Below are 17,221 nucleotides of genomic sequence, written 5' to 3' on the forward strand. Positions count from 1 at the left end.
TATCTGCAAAGAAGATTGATGAGATTTCCATCAAATGTTTTAATTTTAGCCAGCTACAGGGCAAATATCACTATTTGTCTCCACAGGCAGGGAATCTTTGTCATTCCCTTTCCTCCCAAGGAACAGATGAGATAGAGGAGGAAGCAAAGTGAAATCTCTGTAGAGAGGAGATGGAGAATCTGGAAAAATTATGTTTCCCAGAGTCCTGAATATGGCAAGACTCTAGGGAGTTGACAACAGAGGAAGAATCAAAACAAGAATTAGTTAACCCCTGAGAGAGATTTCCAGCAGTCTGGCAAAAAAAGCCAGTACAGATAAGAGAATCTGCAAGGAAAGCACCAGAGGAAGTTCAATGGCCCAAGCATGGCTTGTAGTATCACTGCCACAGCAATGCCTGCTAGCCAGCCCATGTGCACACCAACCCATCCCTTGCCATGACTGTCACTTAAGGCTTTACTGTAATGATTTATTATTAATGTCTCTTAAGAAATAACAGAAAGGTTACGCTCTTTACACATGCCCAGCTTGTGGACCTTACCTCTATATCTGCTGTTTCCCTTGTGCTGCTAGAGCAACTGTTCCATTCTTACGTAAGACTGAAAGGGTTGTGATGGTTACTCTGTTTTTCTGAGTAAAATAGGAAAAAAAAAAATGTTTTTGCAGCTGTTTCCAGAAAAGACCAGACACACAGAAGAAAATCCAATAAATGATTAACTCAGTCTTTCCATCTGCAGATAATAGTGTTTCTGGTGTTTTTGTGGGTTTTGTTGTTGTTCTGTTTTGTTTATTGCTAGCCTTTTCTTTCCCTCTTGGAAAGAGGTATTTCTGTTTGATTTGAAATGCAATGTCCTGAGCTGTTTTCTGGCAAACACCTGGATGATGTGTTTCTTCCACCTTTGAATGAAGAGGAATAAATTGGAAGTTAGTTTCCTGTACTCCTCTCATGTCCCTGTGAGAGAATAATGAGCAAGAGAGCATGTTTATAGCCAAAAGATTATAGCTGTCCCTCCTGTTGCCTTTGCCTGCCTCTCACAACTGTTTGTCATGTCCAGTAGCTCCTGGTATCACCTCCAGTTCCCTGCATCCTGCTTGCTCCTGCTGACACCCAGATCACCTGCCTGTTGCCCTCACACCATCCTTACTATCAGTGCCAACTCATCTGCGCTGCTGTGGAATCCATGGTGCTGGCAGTGCCCTTGAAATTTGCAGCACCTTAGTCTCTAGAACAGGCTGGACATTCCTGCTGAGCTTGCTGCTTTCATCAAAGTTTACTACTGGGTTTCTGCCCCCCCTTTTTTCCTTCCTTTCTTGTTTTTTTTTAACCTAGATTGGGCTGTGCTGAAATACATGCCATTCAGTCAGGTGGCAATTCAGAGCACACTGTAGATAGGATGGCCCTCATAATTGCTTAGCAAGCTACCAGTTTTTGAGCAAGTTTTTTGCTGAAATAATTTTTTGATATAACCAACTGAAATCAAGTTTTTGGGAAAAAAAATATTAAGATTTTCCTCATGAACACACTAAGACCATCTCATTTCCCTGAGAACTGCTTGTCTATAGCAATGTTTTGGGATTTATTAGTGCCTTCATGCCATAAGTGATGATCAGTTGTGTAAGAAATACCACCTTTCCTTGTGCAAATCTCAGGGTGGGAGATGCCAGAACCTATCACCCTCCTTCGCAGTGAAGTAAACTTACTCAGATGTCAGCATGACAGAGGCCTGTGGATCATCCTTTTCCAAGCCAGCAAATACTCTCATCTCCCAGCTCAATGGCAGACAGCATATTCCCAGCAGCCCATGTCTGAGTGACTTGGGCCAGGTGCCATGGCCAGAGAGAAAAGGTCAAATTCTTATCAATTGAACACAAATAGGAAAAAAAGCAAATCAAAGTGCAGCAGCTACCTATGCACCCAGGGCTGGGCCATGAGCAGCTGTGTTGCACAGAGTAGTGCCAACCCACCAAACCCCTCAAAAAAACATCTTCTGCTTCCAGCTGCCTCCTGGCCAGCACCAACATTTCCTCAGCCTGGCTTGAGAGAAGCCAGATGGAGCAAATCACCTCCTCAGAGATCCAGATACTAGGTGTTTTTTTTTTCCATTGCATTAGCCAGCTCAGATGTGGCACAGATGGGGGATCTGTAGCCTGAAGGTCTCAGGGCCTCTGGGGAACATACAGCAGATGGGACAAAATGGCACCAGGGTAGAAAGGCGTGTGGATCCTTAGATCTGGCTGGGAGAGGTTGCTCCCTGCCAACCACGGATGGGTGGGTGAGGGTCTTGCCTCCCCACTCCTTCAGGCACGGGGCTCAGCTGCAGGCTGCAGCTCCAGCACAACACATCAGACCCTCAGGATCCATGCCCAGAGGATGGGAAAGCCATGTTTACAGCTGGCTGTTCCTAGAGGAGAGAGATGGCTATAAGTTACCCCTGGTCTGAGGGACGAGGTGGCAGAGACACCAGGTGGCCTGCCCTCTTCAGGGGGGCACAGGTAGTAAGCAAGCATGGCAGTACCCAGGAGGATACAGAGCTGAAGGTGGTTGGAAAGGGGTTTTGGGCTCAGAAGAGTGCTGCAAGCACTGCATCATGCGGTCATGATGGAAGGAGCACAGGGCCATGCTGTGGATGAAACTTCCAAGCTGGATGGAAGAGCAAAGGGATGGTGTACATGGACCCATGGCCTGATCTGCAAAGGATAATGCCCACAAAGGTGACCAAGTGCCAAAGCTGTGAGGGCTGCCCATGCTGGGATGCCCTATGCCCTACGCATGCAGGTATGTCCCCAAAGGCAGAGCCCCTCACTACAAGAAAGGCATTGTGACCATGGAGCATGTCCAGAGAAGGGCAACAAAGCTGTGAAGGGTCTGGAGCACAAGTCTTATGCTGAGAAAACTGGGATTGTTCAGTCTGGAGAAGGCTCAGGAGAAACCTTATCACTTTCTACAAATCCCTGACAGGAGGTTGTGGCAAGGTGGGTGTTTTGGCCTCTTCTCCCAGGTGACAGCAACAGGACAAGCACAAATGACCTCAAGTTATGCCAAGGAAGGCTCAGCTTGGATAGGAGGAAAAACTTTTCAGAAAGAGTGCTAAGGTATTGGAGCAGGCTACCCACTGTCCGTGGAGGTGTTCAAGAACCATGTGGATGTGGCACTGAGGGACATGGTTGGTGGGCATGGTGGGGACAGGCTGGTGGTTGGATGTGGTGACCTTAGAGGTCTTTTCCAACCCTAATGATTCTATGATTATCTGATACTGCACCACCACTCTGCCCACAGCCCACGCCCATCCCAGAACTGTGGATGATAGGTAAGGTGTCACTGGCTGTGAAGATGTCCTAGCAGAGCTGCATGTACTGGCTCCGAGTTGGAAAGAACTTTCAATCGTATTTCCAGTACCAGATCACCTCCATCAAACCCTGCAGATGCCCAGTAGAAAGCCCAGAGCAGTTCTGCTGTGCTAAAGAAATGAAAGCTTTCAACTGCTGCAGAACAAAACATAAGTAAGTGAGGAAATGAGCATCCTCCTTCCTTCACTCTGCCGACCTCTCACCTAGCTTCTGCCAGAAGGCCTATGACATCTGTGCATATTTTATAATGCAGCTTCTCGAGGGGAAACTCAGCTTTCACTGAAGGGACGGGTTTTAGTTTCTGGTTGGAGAGCCCCAGCTCGCAACTGTATGCTCAGAAAAGCCCCTGGGCTGGAGCTGGGTATTTCTGTAGCGGCTGCGGGAGCGCTTCAGAGAATAGGAAGCGCAGGGGAGAACGGCACGTCCTGACGCCCGCGGGCTTTTGGAAGCGCCTCTCACACACGCCGTCGTTATGGGTACGCGTTCTGTTTTGTGTTTCGCACTCGGTTGCTTTCGGTAATCCCTAAATTCTTTTTCTTTTTTAGTCTTTTTCACGAGCACGTGGTATACCTTTCGTTTCTCTTCTCTTTCGCTACCTCCCCCCCCCCGGCTTCCCCTTTCCTCCTCCCGTGCCGCCCGAGCCCCGGCCCGGCCCGCCCCCGCCCCGCCCCGCCCCGCCGGGCCCGGCCGGCTGGCCTGCTCCCGCCGCGCCCACCGTACAGGGGCCGCCCGCGGCCGCGCTGCCCGGCTCCGCCGCCGGCGCTGCGGCCGGCTGGGCGCCACGGCCCGGCGCGGCCTCGCGGGAGGGCGGCTACGATCCGCCGTGGCCGGCGATGGGAGATGGACGGAGCCGGCCGACCGGTAAGGGCGGCGTGCGTAGCGGGAGCGAGGCGGGGGCGCGGCCGCCCGCCCGCCCGTCGGGGGCACCTCTTCCCTTTCGTCTACTTGTCGTTTTCCCCTCTTTTTACTTTTTCTTTCTTCTTCTTCTTCTTCTTCTTCTTCTTTTTTCTTCCTATTACTTTCTTTTTATTTTCTTCGTTTTTTAATCTCCACTTTTCTTAAGCTTTTCCTTCTCTCTCTCCCCTTCCCCTTTCCTTTTTTTTTTTTAGCTTTAACTTTTTTCTTTTCCTTTTTACTTTTTCCTTTTGCCTTTCTTTTTTCTTTTATTCTTTTTTTTTTTTTTTTCCCCTTCCCCCTCTTCGTTTCACTATATGTTCTTTTTTTCCTCCTTTTCCTTTTTTCTTCCCTCTCTTCTCACATTCCCCTAAGGAACAAAATCTCAGAGCCCGCTGCTCTCTCTGCTGCCAGATCCCCAGCCGTACCAGCCGCCCCAGGGAGGCAGCGCTGGGATTCCGTCCCGTACCTGGGACCCTTAGTTTGCATCTTGCATGGTTGATTTTGCTTCTGTCTCCGTGTAACTTGTCAATATAACAAATCAACCCTCTTGCTGCACTGATAGGCTCTTCTAATCATGCCAAATTCTTGAATTAAAGGAGATTTACTGCAAAACCCAGCAAGTTAGTACCATTGTGCTTTTTGAGTAGGAGTAGGGTTCAGGCAAATTCACCTGAACAAATTCACAAATACAAAGTTTTACAGCATGGAACTTGGACAGATACACCCCTGCACAAACATCCTCACAAGGTGTTGTTATCTTAAGCCTTGCTGCAGTGTGCTGGAGCTGTGCTTCTCAGTGTGAGCATGTGGAGTGGTAGTGATCTTGAACTTTACACAAAGTCGCTGAAGATGCTAACTTCTCGTGCAGGCGCATTATTTCCATGCCATAAACAACAATTATGTGGCTCCCACAGGGTGCCAGTTAGTACATTGTCAAGCAGAGCACATTTATGTGCTGTTGAAGTGATTTGGGTGTGTAATAGGTAACTGCTTTTGCAGCTTCAGTCACCATTAAAACCATTAAAGGGCCATTAAAACAGGGAGAGAAAGTAAAGTACAGTGTTTCTAATGAAAATGCTTGCTGCGTACTCAGAGTTGGAAGCAGTTGTAATATACTGCTGATAGTCATCCAAGCCATTCTGGTTTAGCTGGTAGTAAGGAATCTCTTTTATTCTAAGTGCTTTTTCATCAGTCATATCCTCAGTTGATGTGCGTTAGCAGATGTTGCCATTTTAACACTAGTTGTATGTCTGACCTAGCTCTCTTAGTTTGTACAGGCTGGGAATTTGTATGCAGTGGGTGGTTTGGGAGTATGCCTTTGGTGTGAGAGGAGGTGAGACAAAACCAGGCAGGAATCCCTATGGAAATACCCCTGTTCAATTATAGCCTTGGTTTGCTGTAGAAAAGAGTGTAAGAAATTCCTCTGCGGTAATGGTGAAGTTAAAAACAATTCCAAGTATGCTATGCATTGCTCTCTTCTAAACTTGACATTAAAAAAAATAATAAATAAAAAATCAGGACTTCTTGATAGATAAAGAAAGAAAATTCTTTTTGTGAAGGAGGTCCTCTTGTGCTGCTGGTGCCCGAGCACATTACCTGGCTTACTGTTGCCACTCCTAAATGATCAGGTTGGCAGGAAGGGCATTGAGAATCCTCATGAACACAGCTGATACCTTTTCTTCCTCTCTGGAAGGCTGCTGAAACTAGGGGAGCAACAATTTCTTTGCCGTTGACAAACTGGGTGGCTAGAAGACCTGGAGGTAGTTCAGAGTGTTTCCCTTTCCTACTTCGTCCCAGAAATGGTCCTTCTATTCTTGCCCACGTTTCCAGGAAAGTTTTGCCTTTGGTTTTGCAGTTTGGAATTAAGAGACAGTTTGGGCTTTGATTCCTGTGGGATGAAGAGGCAGCTGTCTGTGGGAGGGTTGTGGCTGGTGCCACAGAGCATCTATGCAGGCAAATGGTTATCTTGATGAATGTACTCCTGGTCCAAGCGCCAGGAGCTCCAGCACTGGGGCTGATGTCTGTGGCAACTGGAATTGTGGCTGTCAGCATGCAGGAAGGATCCTTTGGCTATGGCAGTGATCAGTATTTGTGTGCAGCATGGGTGGTGGCCTGGAATAATTTCTGCTCTGTGGAGATACAGGCTGGCAGGCCTGGGAGCTATAATGGGTGTTTTAAGTCACTCCTCTTTTTGCTTTTTGGAGTTCCTCTGTTGTAAGGGTTCTGAGTGAGCAAGTGGCTTGAGTTCTTGTGAAAGCTGTCTTGGCTACACTAGGTAGAGTGAAGGAAGTAAATGGAAGGGAGGGAGGAGTCAGCATCTGGTGCATAATGGTAGATGGGTCTTCAGAGTACCTGGTGGCAATCTGCCATTGCTGCTGCACTCTACCTGAAATTGGGAAAGCCCATGGCTGGCCAAAGGTTGTAGGTCAGCCAGCCGCGCACTGAAGCACCCACTGCGTGCTGGCGCTGTGGCAGTGAGAGCAGCGGTGTGTCTAGTGGGACCTCCTCACTGTGGCTTGCAGACCATATTGGAATAGTTGAGAGAGGCATGTTCCAAGGATGTCCAGCCAGACTTCATTCCCTCTGGAGGTTCTGGTTAGGCGTATTAGTGATCATACAGCTCCTCCAAGCCATTGGTGTATGAAGCATCAAGGATGCAGCCAGACCAAGGTAGATCTTGAGTAGTTTGTATCTTAAGTATCTGAATCTCATTCTGAGAGAATTTCTGTGTTCTGGGACCCATGGTAGCAGAGATTATTTCCAGTCCTTTTCTCCTGTTTGCTCTGGGATGAGTCTGAGTGGTAGATATAGCATGTTTCTGTGGGATGAAAAAAGCTATTTCAGAGCAATGATAAGTGCCTGTCTGATGCTTTTAGCCTGGCCATACATGTCACATTCCTCTCAGGAATAACACTGTTTGAAGTATGCTCTTGCAGTGTGTTTCCAGATGCTTTTTGTGACCGTGTCACCTCCTAGGTCAGAGGCTCCTTTTGCTGTGACACCAACTCCTGCAAGAGACCACATGTTCCTGAGATGCTTTTGCATCTGGGTCTTTGTGCTCTGTGTCATGGTGACAAGAGAGATGGGTCATGGATGGACTTAATTGCAGGGTGGAGCGAAGTTTATTCCAGGTGAAGGTAGGTTGCTGTGGAGTTGTATCAGAGGAATTGTCTAGCCCTCGAAGCCTGAATTACTCCCGAATTGACTTTACTTCCTGGATGCTGTAAGCAAACAAACCTGCTGGGGCACAGAATCAAGCTGTCCATCAGTGGAGCTCTGTGTTATCACCTCCACCAAGCACCTTGGACACCAGCTGCAGCTGCTGGAAATACTCAGTACTTGACATGGCTTATTTTGCAAAACTATACTGGAGGAAAAGGTATTTAGTGCCATGACGGGCGGGATTAGCTTAAGAAGGCCAGCTTGGAACAAGCTCTTGGGCCTGGGCTGCCAAAGCAGAAACAAGCTTGAGGACTTCACATTAAAGCCACATAAATTTTTTTGACACGTGGTAAAAGAACTGAACAAGAAGGTGATGTCTTGAGTGAGCAACACAGTAGTTTGGAGTGCTAAGAAAACTGCCGAAATGGCAGAGATTAAACAATGAAAACCTCCCTTTTTGGAAGAGCAGTGAATGTGGCGTGCTCTTCCTTCTTAGCATGAAGTGGCATAGTGGAAGAAGTGGCTTATCTCCAAATTGTACCCATTATTTTTTTACAACAATTTTAGAACAGGAAGTGTCACTAATAACCGCGTCTTCCAGACTGGGCAAAGGCCAAATGCAATGGCAAGATGCACTCAAGTCTGGAATATGGCTGTGTTTCAGCCCTAGCAGAAGAACCATTAACCAGGAGGGAACTTCTGTCAGAAGATGACAAATTCTACTCTCAGTGAGTTCTGGTTTTCATCAGCTTTCTTGTGTGTGAAGTGTCTGTGGCCTAATGGAGAAGAAAGATGAGACGTGTATCAGCTTCTCCACCAGTGGGACAGTTGTGCCAGCTGGCCCACTTTGTGCTGCTTGCAGGGAATGTGTAGCCTTTGGTGTCTTATATCTTTCTGCCATGGCTGGAATGGCCTGGTGGCTTCTGGCCACTCGTGGGGTCATAGCTACCCAAGGGTGCCCATTGCCCATGCTGCACTCCCTGACTCATACTTTCTTAGCAAGCACTCTGCTCTTGCAAAAACATCTTTTCAGTCTCACAGCCAAAGGCTCACATACCTTTCATTGGTGTGACCTCCAGCTTCTGCCTCAGTTCTGCAAGGGGAAGATGGATCAGCTCAAACATTACTCAGATCAGAAATCTGACTGACTTCTGTTAAGTGTAATTAAGTGGAGGTGAATGCTGTAAAATAAACACAAATGTGTGATATGAAATAATTGTGCAGAGTCAAACAGCTTTGGCTATGTTAGAGGCAGATATATGCACATTTTTACATGCTCTGATGCTGCGTTGCAGCTTTACAGCTTGTCTTTGCTGCAGAGGAAATGCAGGTTTTTACACCTTTGCAAATGTAAATTCTTCCAGTAGCTCTTCTGAACAACGGTTGGCTTTTTGTTACTTTTTTTTCCCCACTATTGAGTTTCCTGAGCTTGAGGTGCAAAGAATATTTTAGTCTCTCTGAGCTATCTTAGACCAACCATGTTTGTAACACTGATTTGAGAAAGGAAGATGATCTCTCTTGATAAACCCTCTTTCTTTACTTCCATGAATAAACCAGAATTTTTTAGTTCAATATAAGAGAAAATAGGTGCAGCGCTTGAGTTCTGCTAGTTCTCAGGTCTCAGCAGATGTTGCCTGGGTTTTGGAAAAAAATTAGTTGCTTAAAGATACAGGTGTAACTTCTGGTAGCTTCATGAGGAGCCGTATTTTAGCTTCCGTAGGGCTGAAATTCATGTGGGGCAGACTTGTAGTCTATCTAAACATTGTTCTGCCTCCTGAGATACCAAAATATCATGGAAGTGCAGTACCTGCTGAACAGAAGCAGTCTGTCAGTTTGCTAAATATACTCAGAACAGATTGAAGGAAAAAAGTAAACGCAAGATGTCTAGTATATGCACTGATGAATTCTCTGAGTAAAAATGCTGGCTTTGTGCAGTTTTCCTTAAATCAGGCCTCTATCCCAATCTGTCTGATATAATGAAGGAGAAATACTTGCCCTGTGACTTCTGACTATTTAGATCTTTTTGCTCTGTTTTCTAAGAAGACGGTTCTTTGTGTAGTGAGCAGCAGCATACCTCTCAGTGGGATTGCTTTGACTTGAGCTGCGCACATACCGTAGAAATAATACATAGATGTCCAGAGGTCCTTACAGCACGCATCAAAAATCACTGACTTGGCAAATGGAAAATACTGAGTGACCTTTAAAGGTAAAGTGTAATCATAAAGACTTTAAATTAAAATGCTGTACACATTCACATAGTTACAGCTCAGACAGTGTCAGCCTTTGCATATTAAAAAGCGTTTAATTCAGAATAGCAGCTGACTGCCTCCTTACAGCTTCAACCAAACAACAAAGCAAGCATTTCTTTAAGAGGAGAAAAACTGACGTACAGGTGTAGAACAAGATTAACAGACTGAAAACAAAATCTACCTGCAGCTGTTTGATTCTGCTGGTATGGAATGCATTTTTAGTTACCGTTTCCATGGCTTTTCTAAGAGGAGACTCTTGTGCCTAGTTTCTGAATTGAGCCTCTCATCAAACACTGAACTTTTGTGAAGTCTGCCTTTGAGGAGAGAGAACAGCCTTGATAGTATCTGCCCTCTCTTAGTTTTGCTCTCTTCAGCCTGAACGCTTCACAGGAAGCAGTTCCTGATAAACAAATTCTGCCATGTCCTAAGTGCAATGCAAAGCCTGCAAAACCCTGATTCCTTTCGGCACATTCCTGGGGAGAGGGCACAGGGTGTGTGCCTGGGAGAACCTTGCAGTGGGGATGAAGGAGCAGAGCCACTTGCCTGGGTGCTGAGCCTAAGGGCTGCCTTGTACCGGGACATGATGAAGCCTGATAAGCAGGTAAGAGCGCTGGTTGATGATGGCTGGGTCCACACTCAGCCCAGGAGCCTGTAGGTGGTTGTGGACGTCAGCAGGTGCCTGGGAAGAGTTTGTCTTGGATTTTCATGAGGAGAATGTGATGGTCTCTACCTACGTGGAGGACGCGTATCCCTTAAGTTTGTTTGCCCTCTTATTCTGCTCCTATAGGCTTCTGGTTTCCGTGACACTGCTTTGAAGGGAGCACTGTGGTTTGAGTACAAACTGTTTGAGGAACCATCTCCTTCTGCTTGGTTCAGTGCTGACTCCTAATACCTTCTTTTGATGTCTTCTGGCTGATGCATTAAAAGAGGTGGTGAATCACTTTTTGTAGGCTTTTCCAGACCCCTTGCAAGTGCCTGCATCTCTGCCATGCATTTCTCAGCCAGCTCTTTCCTTTAGTTGAAAAGCCGTACCTGACTTAGTCATCCCTTTGTATAATCCAAAATGCTGGAGAATGATTACATGGAGCGCCTTCACATTAATCCTGTTCTTTCTCCTAGACCTCCTGGCTCTTCACTGACCTCCCTGTAACTCCCCTGAACCTTTGCTAATGTTGATATGGGCTGCTTCAGGTGAGATTAAGCCTTGCAGAGCTTCTGCTCTTTTCAGTCTTAATCTATTTACTATTGCTTTAGTTTAAAAGTTGCAAACACACGTATTAGCATGTAGGAGTGTGTGTGAGGAAAACAGAACATGGTGTACGAGGTCATACAAAAATAAAAACTACAAACCATCTCAGTAGTCTTTTTATGAGCACCAGTGTTCTCTCAGTTCCCTCTCTGCTGTCAGTGCATTGGCTTTCAGAAGCCAGCATGTTTATTTTAGCTCCAGCTTTCCCCATTTCATCCTGTTACTTTGGAAAGTGACTTAAGAAAAGCTCAACAGAAATAGGCTTTTCAAACAATTAGCACAACCTGTCAGAAGCACTAAGGCTTGCTGAGTTCACGCCCACACAAGAATTTTAAATGTGCTTAAAAACCAAGGGGTGACCATTACTGGTGCTGGGTGGTTGGATGGTTTGTCTATCCACAGCAGCAGAGGCAGAGCTCTCAATGCTTGACTGTGGAGATTTGACCATGGAATGACAGCTTGATGTGGACACTGTTGGGAACTTGCTGAAGAAGGCAGCACATCTATCAAAACCTGTCCATCATTCTTGCCTCTTTCTTATGTATTTCTTTTTATTTGCAGTTCCTTTTCGAATTACTGTGTTTCATTGAATCTCTGAGGGAGATTCTTGACTGTGGAAGAAAACATTGACACAGGTATTTAAACTGCTCCTGATGCATAAACTCACTAGATCAGGGTGCTGATAGGCTGCTGAGAGGCATTTTGTATCTTGCCAGGGATGCTGGTGAAGAAGTCAAGAGTTCTGTGATGAGAAGTGGTCTGTGTGTGCAGCTGTGAAGTCATCCACAGCTGATGCTGGATGTACTTAATTCCCGTCAGCCTCACAGCAAAGAGGAAGGTGGTAATCTTTGGCAGGTGGAGCTTTGCACATAAGAGAGTACAGAACTGGGGCTACACATTTGTGGCACGCTGTAGCTGTAAACCCCTCATCCTAACTGCTCTGTTCCCTCCAGAACAGAACCTCCAGAAGAACTAGAGTCAAGTAAGCCAAGAACTGGAATCACGTTTCTTTCTCTGAATAGGGTGGCAGTGTTTTATTAACAAACCTTGTAGGGAATCCTCTGAGGGAACTTTCACTTCTCTATCCTGGCACAGTCCTTAATGAGAGGTCCCCTTCCTCCTGTGGTATTTTTGACGTGACTGGTCTCCTGCTGTCTGTCTTACTCATGCTTCCTGAAGGATCAAGCTCATGCACTCCTCCCATTCTGATTTTTCCTAAGCACCATGTTGTCAGGTCTCTTCTGTGAAGTCACTGTGGTCTGTTTCACAGCATCTAGCCTGTTGGGCCAGAGACAAATGCAGCCTCTTCAGCTCCCAACCGAGAACTCTAACCCAAAGGATTAGGCTTGATCAAGCATGATCAAATATGCAGAAAGTGCTGCTAGAGAGGTGGGTGAATGGGCAGGGACTTGCTGCTCTTCTGCCTAGAACTCAGTCTGGACTGAAAAACAGTGTGTTTGAGGCTTATGAGAAGTGTATGTACAGCTGGGCTGATTCAATGGGATTGATGCTTTGAGTGAGTGTCAACTTCTGTGGCAGTGACAATCACCAAATGCATCAAAGGTAGTGGTTAATGCCCTCTGAGGGAAGCAATTAAGAAATGAGCTGACCGGGATGTAGATTTCTTTGCTCTTGAGCTGAAGGAGAAGGCTTAAGCAGGAGTTTTATATCCCTTCCAATCTTGCTTGCTTTTAATCCTTGCTAATGCAGCCTGGAAAGCTCCGTGAATGTTTGCCCAGTCCTTCTCTGAGATCCTGGTTTCAGGGGCATTATGACTTCAGCAAGATTTAAGTGAGTGACAGAGTGAAGAAGGGAAAGGAGAGATATTTTTTTTCTCTTGATTTTCTGCTTTAACTCTTCATTCTGTCGTCTCTAAGGAAGGAGTACAGTAAAGCAATAGTCTTAAAACCAGCTCATTCTCATTCTCTCCCTCTTCTTTCTCTAATATCTCTTGTTTAGATGAAATAACATAACCTTGTCATTAAGTCTGGGTCTGGAGGCTGTGAACTGCTTTAGGTTGAAGATCTTGCAGACCCTGCTTGGGTATCTAGCTGTGAAAGGTTGCCCTGTACACTGAAAAATCATTCACTTCTACTAGTTATTGGGTAGTGAAGAGAGCATTGTGAACCAAACTGTTCACAGTGCTCTTTACAGTAAGGTATAGACAAATATAGGACCTTGAAAAATGTGTTTGCTGGCAGGAAAGCTCAGAGCAGAAGATGTCTGTGAAGTTCTGAAGAACAGTGCTGAGAGATGGAGATGCTGTAATGCATAGGTGCGTAGATTAGAAATTCCTGACTGCCCAGGAACTGGACCATTCTGCCCATTTTATTTTACCATTTAATTCATCAGTGAGTGAAATTTGGCATCAGCTAGAAATATAACCACTGCATTCCCTTAACATCAATCTGGGTACAGTAGGTCTTTGTCTGGCTCCATAAGCTGCTCCTAACCACGATATCTCCAACTAAGAGCTTTTTCCTGCATGCAGCTGTCCCTTTTCCAGTCCTTCCTGCCACAAATCCTGCAAATGAATGCAGGCCTGAGAAAGTAGGAGAGATATGGAGACTTCTTCCATGCTTGTATTATCATGCTCATCATACTATTCTTTATGCTAGTAAGTCCTTGTACTGTTCTGTTTTTTTTTGTTTGTGTGTGTGTGTGTGTGTGTGTGTGTGTGTTTTTCTCGAATTATTTGGCAGGCTAATGTTAACAGGTCTATCAGAGTAGCTATACGAGTTGTAGTGGTAAATAGTTAGAACAGTGAATGAGTGATGAATACATCCAAGAATGTCACAGATGATCTACTGCTCAGTTATTGAGCATGTGTGCTGGACCAAATTCTTCAGCACTGGCTCGAGGCAGAGGGGTGGGAGAGGTAATTGGGGAAAAGAAGAAACAGGAAAGCCGGGCACTGTTCTAGGCCATGGGGCAAGGTGGTTATTTGTCAATATGGTCTTGAAAGAAAATGCAATCGTTGGAGAGCTAGCCTCAAGGGAAAGTATAGATTTGTGGTTTCATCTGTTTCATCTGTTAAAGATCATGTGTTATTGTGAATTATGTGTCTCCTATATTTTGAATTTCTGTTCGTAGCTGACGCTTACCCTAAGGTATTTGATGGAAGTGCATAGAAGTTATTAATGTCCTAGGGGGCAGAATGTTCCATCTGCCTTTTTTTTTTTTTTTTAAGAGTATTTTTGTAAACGAAGTCCTTTGCCAGTATGAACCATGAAATGACTTAATATGCTGTAAGAACTGGCTGCTTCAGACATAGGATATGAATACAAGGATTGATGGAGAATTTATACAGTTAATGATTTATTTCATCTGTCACCTCAGAAACAAGAATTACATGCTCTGTCTTGCCCAGCTATGTAGAAACTTAGTGCTGATTGCAAACAGTATTTGCAGTACAGTCTATTGCTGGAGTCTGTCTTGGAGATTTGATTTGTCCTCACCTGTTTGGAAAACTGATTTTAATGTTAGTCATGCAGCCTTTCTTTCCTTTGAGAAACTGGACTTTACTGTGTCAAATTGCTTCTTATTAGTAGAATGTGGTGGGTGGATGCAAGCCTGTGTGACACCTGGGTGCTTGATCTGTCCATCCATCCATCCCCCCAGATGCCTCCTTGTGAGCCAGGAGGACCACCCTGAGCCCCCTCCTGGCTAAAGAAGCAGGTTTAACTTGTGTGGTGGCATCATAAACAAAAGGTTGGGTTGTTGTCCTGATGTAAACAGTGGAGGTCCGGCTGCCTGGCAGAGACCCTCAGACATCTCTAAACACCTTTTTACGTGCCTCACTATCCTTTTATCCATTTCTGACTCTCCCTGTTGTAGCTCTTGCTCCTCCCTTTCACTGCCCTACTCTTTTTCCTCTGAAACAGCCTGTCCTGTTTATGGTTTTTCATGGGGGTTCTAGTTTCATAACATTCTTAGTTGAATTTACAGTTTCTGATACTATTGCCCCGGCACTTTAAGCTTTACCTTACAACCCACCTGAATGGATCTCATGTTCCTGCTGCCTTTTTTTTTTTTTTTTTCACTGGAAGATAAATAAGCTTTGTTTATTTTGACTCTGCAGGCAGAAGCACTTGTGTGGGATAATGATATATCAGCTCATGCCCAGTCTGTTGCCAAGGCCAAATATGAATTTTTGTTTGGCTTGGAGGAAGAGAAGTCTTCAGAAGTGGGTAAGTGCTATTTATCCCTAATGTGTGCAAAAACAGCCTGAAGACCCTTGGGAAGGAATTGCAGAAGCTGCACCTGATAGCCATGCAAGGGCTCACTTGCTGTGCCATGCTGCCCTTTACCAGAACACAGCATAAGTGCCAGATCAAAAGAGCCCAATGTTTTGGCCACGGCAAATTACAGCAGTTCTCTGTCTTAAGCTCCTACCTTTCTGTTTGGCTCAGTTGGGCAATCTTGACGTGATGATGGGGGCTCATGTGCCAATCATATGCAAGTGATGGGGTGGTGGATGGTGCCTGGCACTTTTACACAGTGGAGTCATCTCAGCCATGTGTCTGCTCTCCACATGCCAAAACACAGCTCTGCCTGGCAATCCTTCCAGGAATGCCCTGTATGAGCTGCATGCTGCTGTTCTGACAGCCAGAGTAGATAAGATTTTAATTTAGATACTCTAGGTATACCTGAACTGCTCCCTCCACTGTGTTCAGTAATTAATGTACTCCAGATGCAGTATCTACTGTTACGCCTAAGGATCAGTCTGTTTCTGTGCAGTTCTTTCAAACAGAGGGGTCTATCCTACCTTTCCCCAACCCAAGCTGAGATTTAAAAAAAAAAAAAAGTTGTTACTCTATCTGTTTGGGTTTTTTTTGCTTCATTTTAATTACCACCAATCTCTGCCATCTTTGCAAAAGTATTTCCTTAGGCTGTGCTCTTTGCACCTTGATCCCTCCTAACTGCAAACTTTCTCACTTTCAATTAAAGATGATTCTCTTCCTACCAGAGAAGGGCAGCACAGAAACAAGCTGTGAGTTCCCTTACTTTAGTCAGGGGGAAAAAAAAAAAAGAAAAAGCGTCAGTGAAGTTTGGAAAGCAAACAGTATGTTTCTCCTGGATTTTCTAAAGATAGGTCTTCCACGTGGGAAATCCTAATTGCAGAGTAGTTGGAAGCACAAAACCAAGCAGATGTCTTCATGTAGGAATTTTAAAAACTTTTACAAATTGCTACAAAAATGTATATCATATTATTACATGAATCACAGTGACCTCACTTCTTGTTTGGTAATAAACGATATGAGAGTACTCTCAGCAGGCATTAGTACAATTCTGGAGATTGGCATTAAATGAAATATGCTGTGTTTAATAAATCCAAGTGAATCTGTTATTGTTACTAGCCAAAACAATTAGCAAGCATGATAGGCATTCAGAGTCATTTGAGTACTTAGCAAAAAAAGAAAGGGTGGCAAAGTATCAGCCAGAAGTATGGGCTTACGTATGTTCTTCACCATAATTCTTCTGTACCTTTATTAATTAGAAGCTATTGTTAGGGGCTAACAATTAATGAAAAGGGAATGGCTGCGATGGAGAATGTACAAATAATTTAACAGTGGTTAACATCTAACATTTGTGAATCGTACTCAAAAACTGCTATACAAGTGCTGTTTGTCCCTTGGGTAGTGATAAAAGTTTACTAAGCCATACGCCTTCTGTAGTGAATTTTCCCCAGCTGGGGTGAGGATATGTGCTCTCCTTGAGGCTGCTATTCCTCCTGCCCAAAACTCAGATTTCCTACTATGTGATATTATGCCTACCCAGACCTGTTTCTTACTGTCACAGGCAAATGTGGCCTCCTCCTCCTCCTGGAGGATGCTTGACCAAAACAGATACACAAAGATGCCGCTGCCCCTTCTATTTGTTTTCTTTAAACCAGTGAACTTTAGTTTGTTCTTCACTGCAGATTAGTGAGTATGGAGCTGACTGAGTGCAGTAGTACAAACTCAGGGCCCTGTGCACCACAGCCCAGCTTTGTTTGACTCAATATATACTAAATATGCTGTGATAGAACTGCAAGGGATGGAAACTGTTTCAGTGGAAGGAGCTATGTCTGGAAGTCTCTCTGTGGAGAGGGGCCAACACCACTGAATATCCAAACCAACTTGCTACTTTCTATAGTTGCTTTTGAAAGAAAGATGTCATGCTTTTCACCTGTCAAAGATTGTAAGATTTCAAGTGAGTGAGTGACAGGGATAGTGGCCAGGAACAGCACTCTTGTTTAAACTTAATTAGGAGAACAGCTTGTCAGCGTGAGCAGTAAAGCTGAACTTTCTTTTATCTAACTCAGAGAGGTTTCACC

The 17,221-nt window shown here is 45.0% G+C and overlaps 1 protein-coding gene across 2 annotated transcripts in view; it reads left to right on the forward strand.

Moving 5' to 3' along the window:
* The first annotated feature begins 3,990 nt into the window (after window positions 1-3,990).
* Window positions 3,991-17,221, forward strand: part of PSD3 (pleckstrin and Sec7 domain containing 3) — a 113,017-nt gene continuing 99,786 nt past the window's right edge. Inside the window, exons 1-4 of one of the 2 annotated variants that reach the window (XM_085214477.1) lie at window positions 3,991-4,206; window positions 10,773-10,844; window positions 11,464-11,537; window positions 14,984-15,092. Coding sequence is in view for 1 of the 2 variants with exons in the window: in XM_085214476.1 (XP_085070602.1) it covers window positions 4,186-4,206; window positions 14,984-15,092 (130 nt within the window). In the remaining variant the exon portion in view is untranslated. The remainder of the gene's footprint in view (window positions 4,207-10,772; window positions 10,845-11,463; window positions 11,538-14,983; window positions 15,093-17,221) is intronic. The other variant, XM_085214476.1, reaches the window with a different exon arrangement.

Source organism: Meleagris gallopavo, chromosome Z (assembly GCF_905368555.1).
Source record: "Meleagris gallopavo chromosome Z, MGAL_WU_HG_1.1, whole genome shotgun sequence".
NCBI lineage: Eukaryota > Metazoa > Chordata > Aves > Galliformes > Phasianidae > Meleagris > Meleagris gallopavo.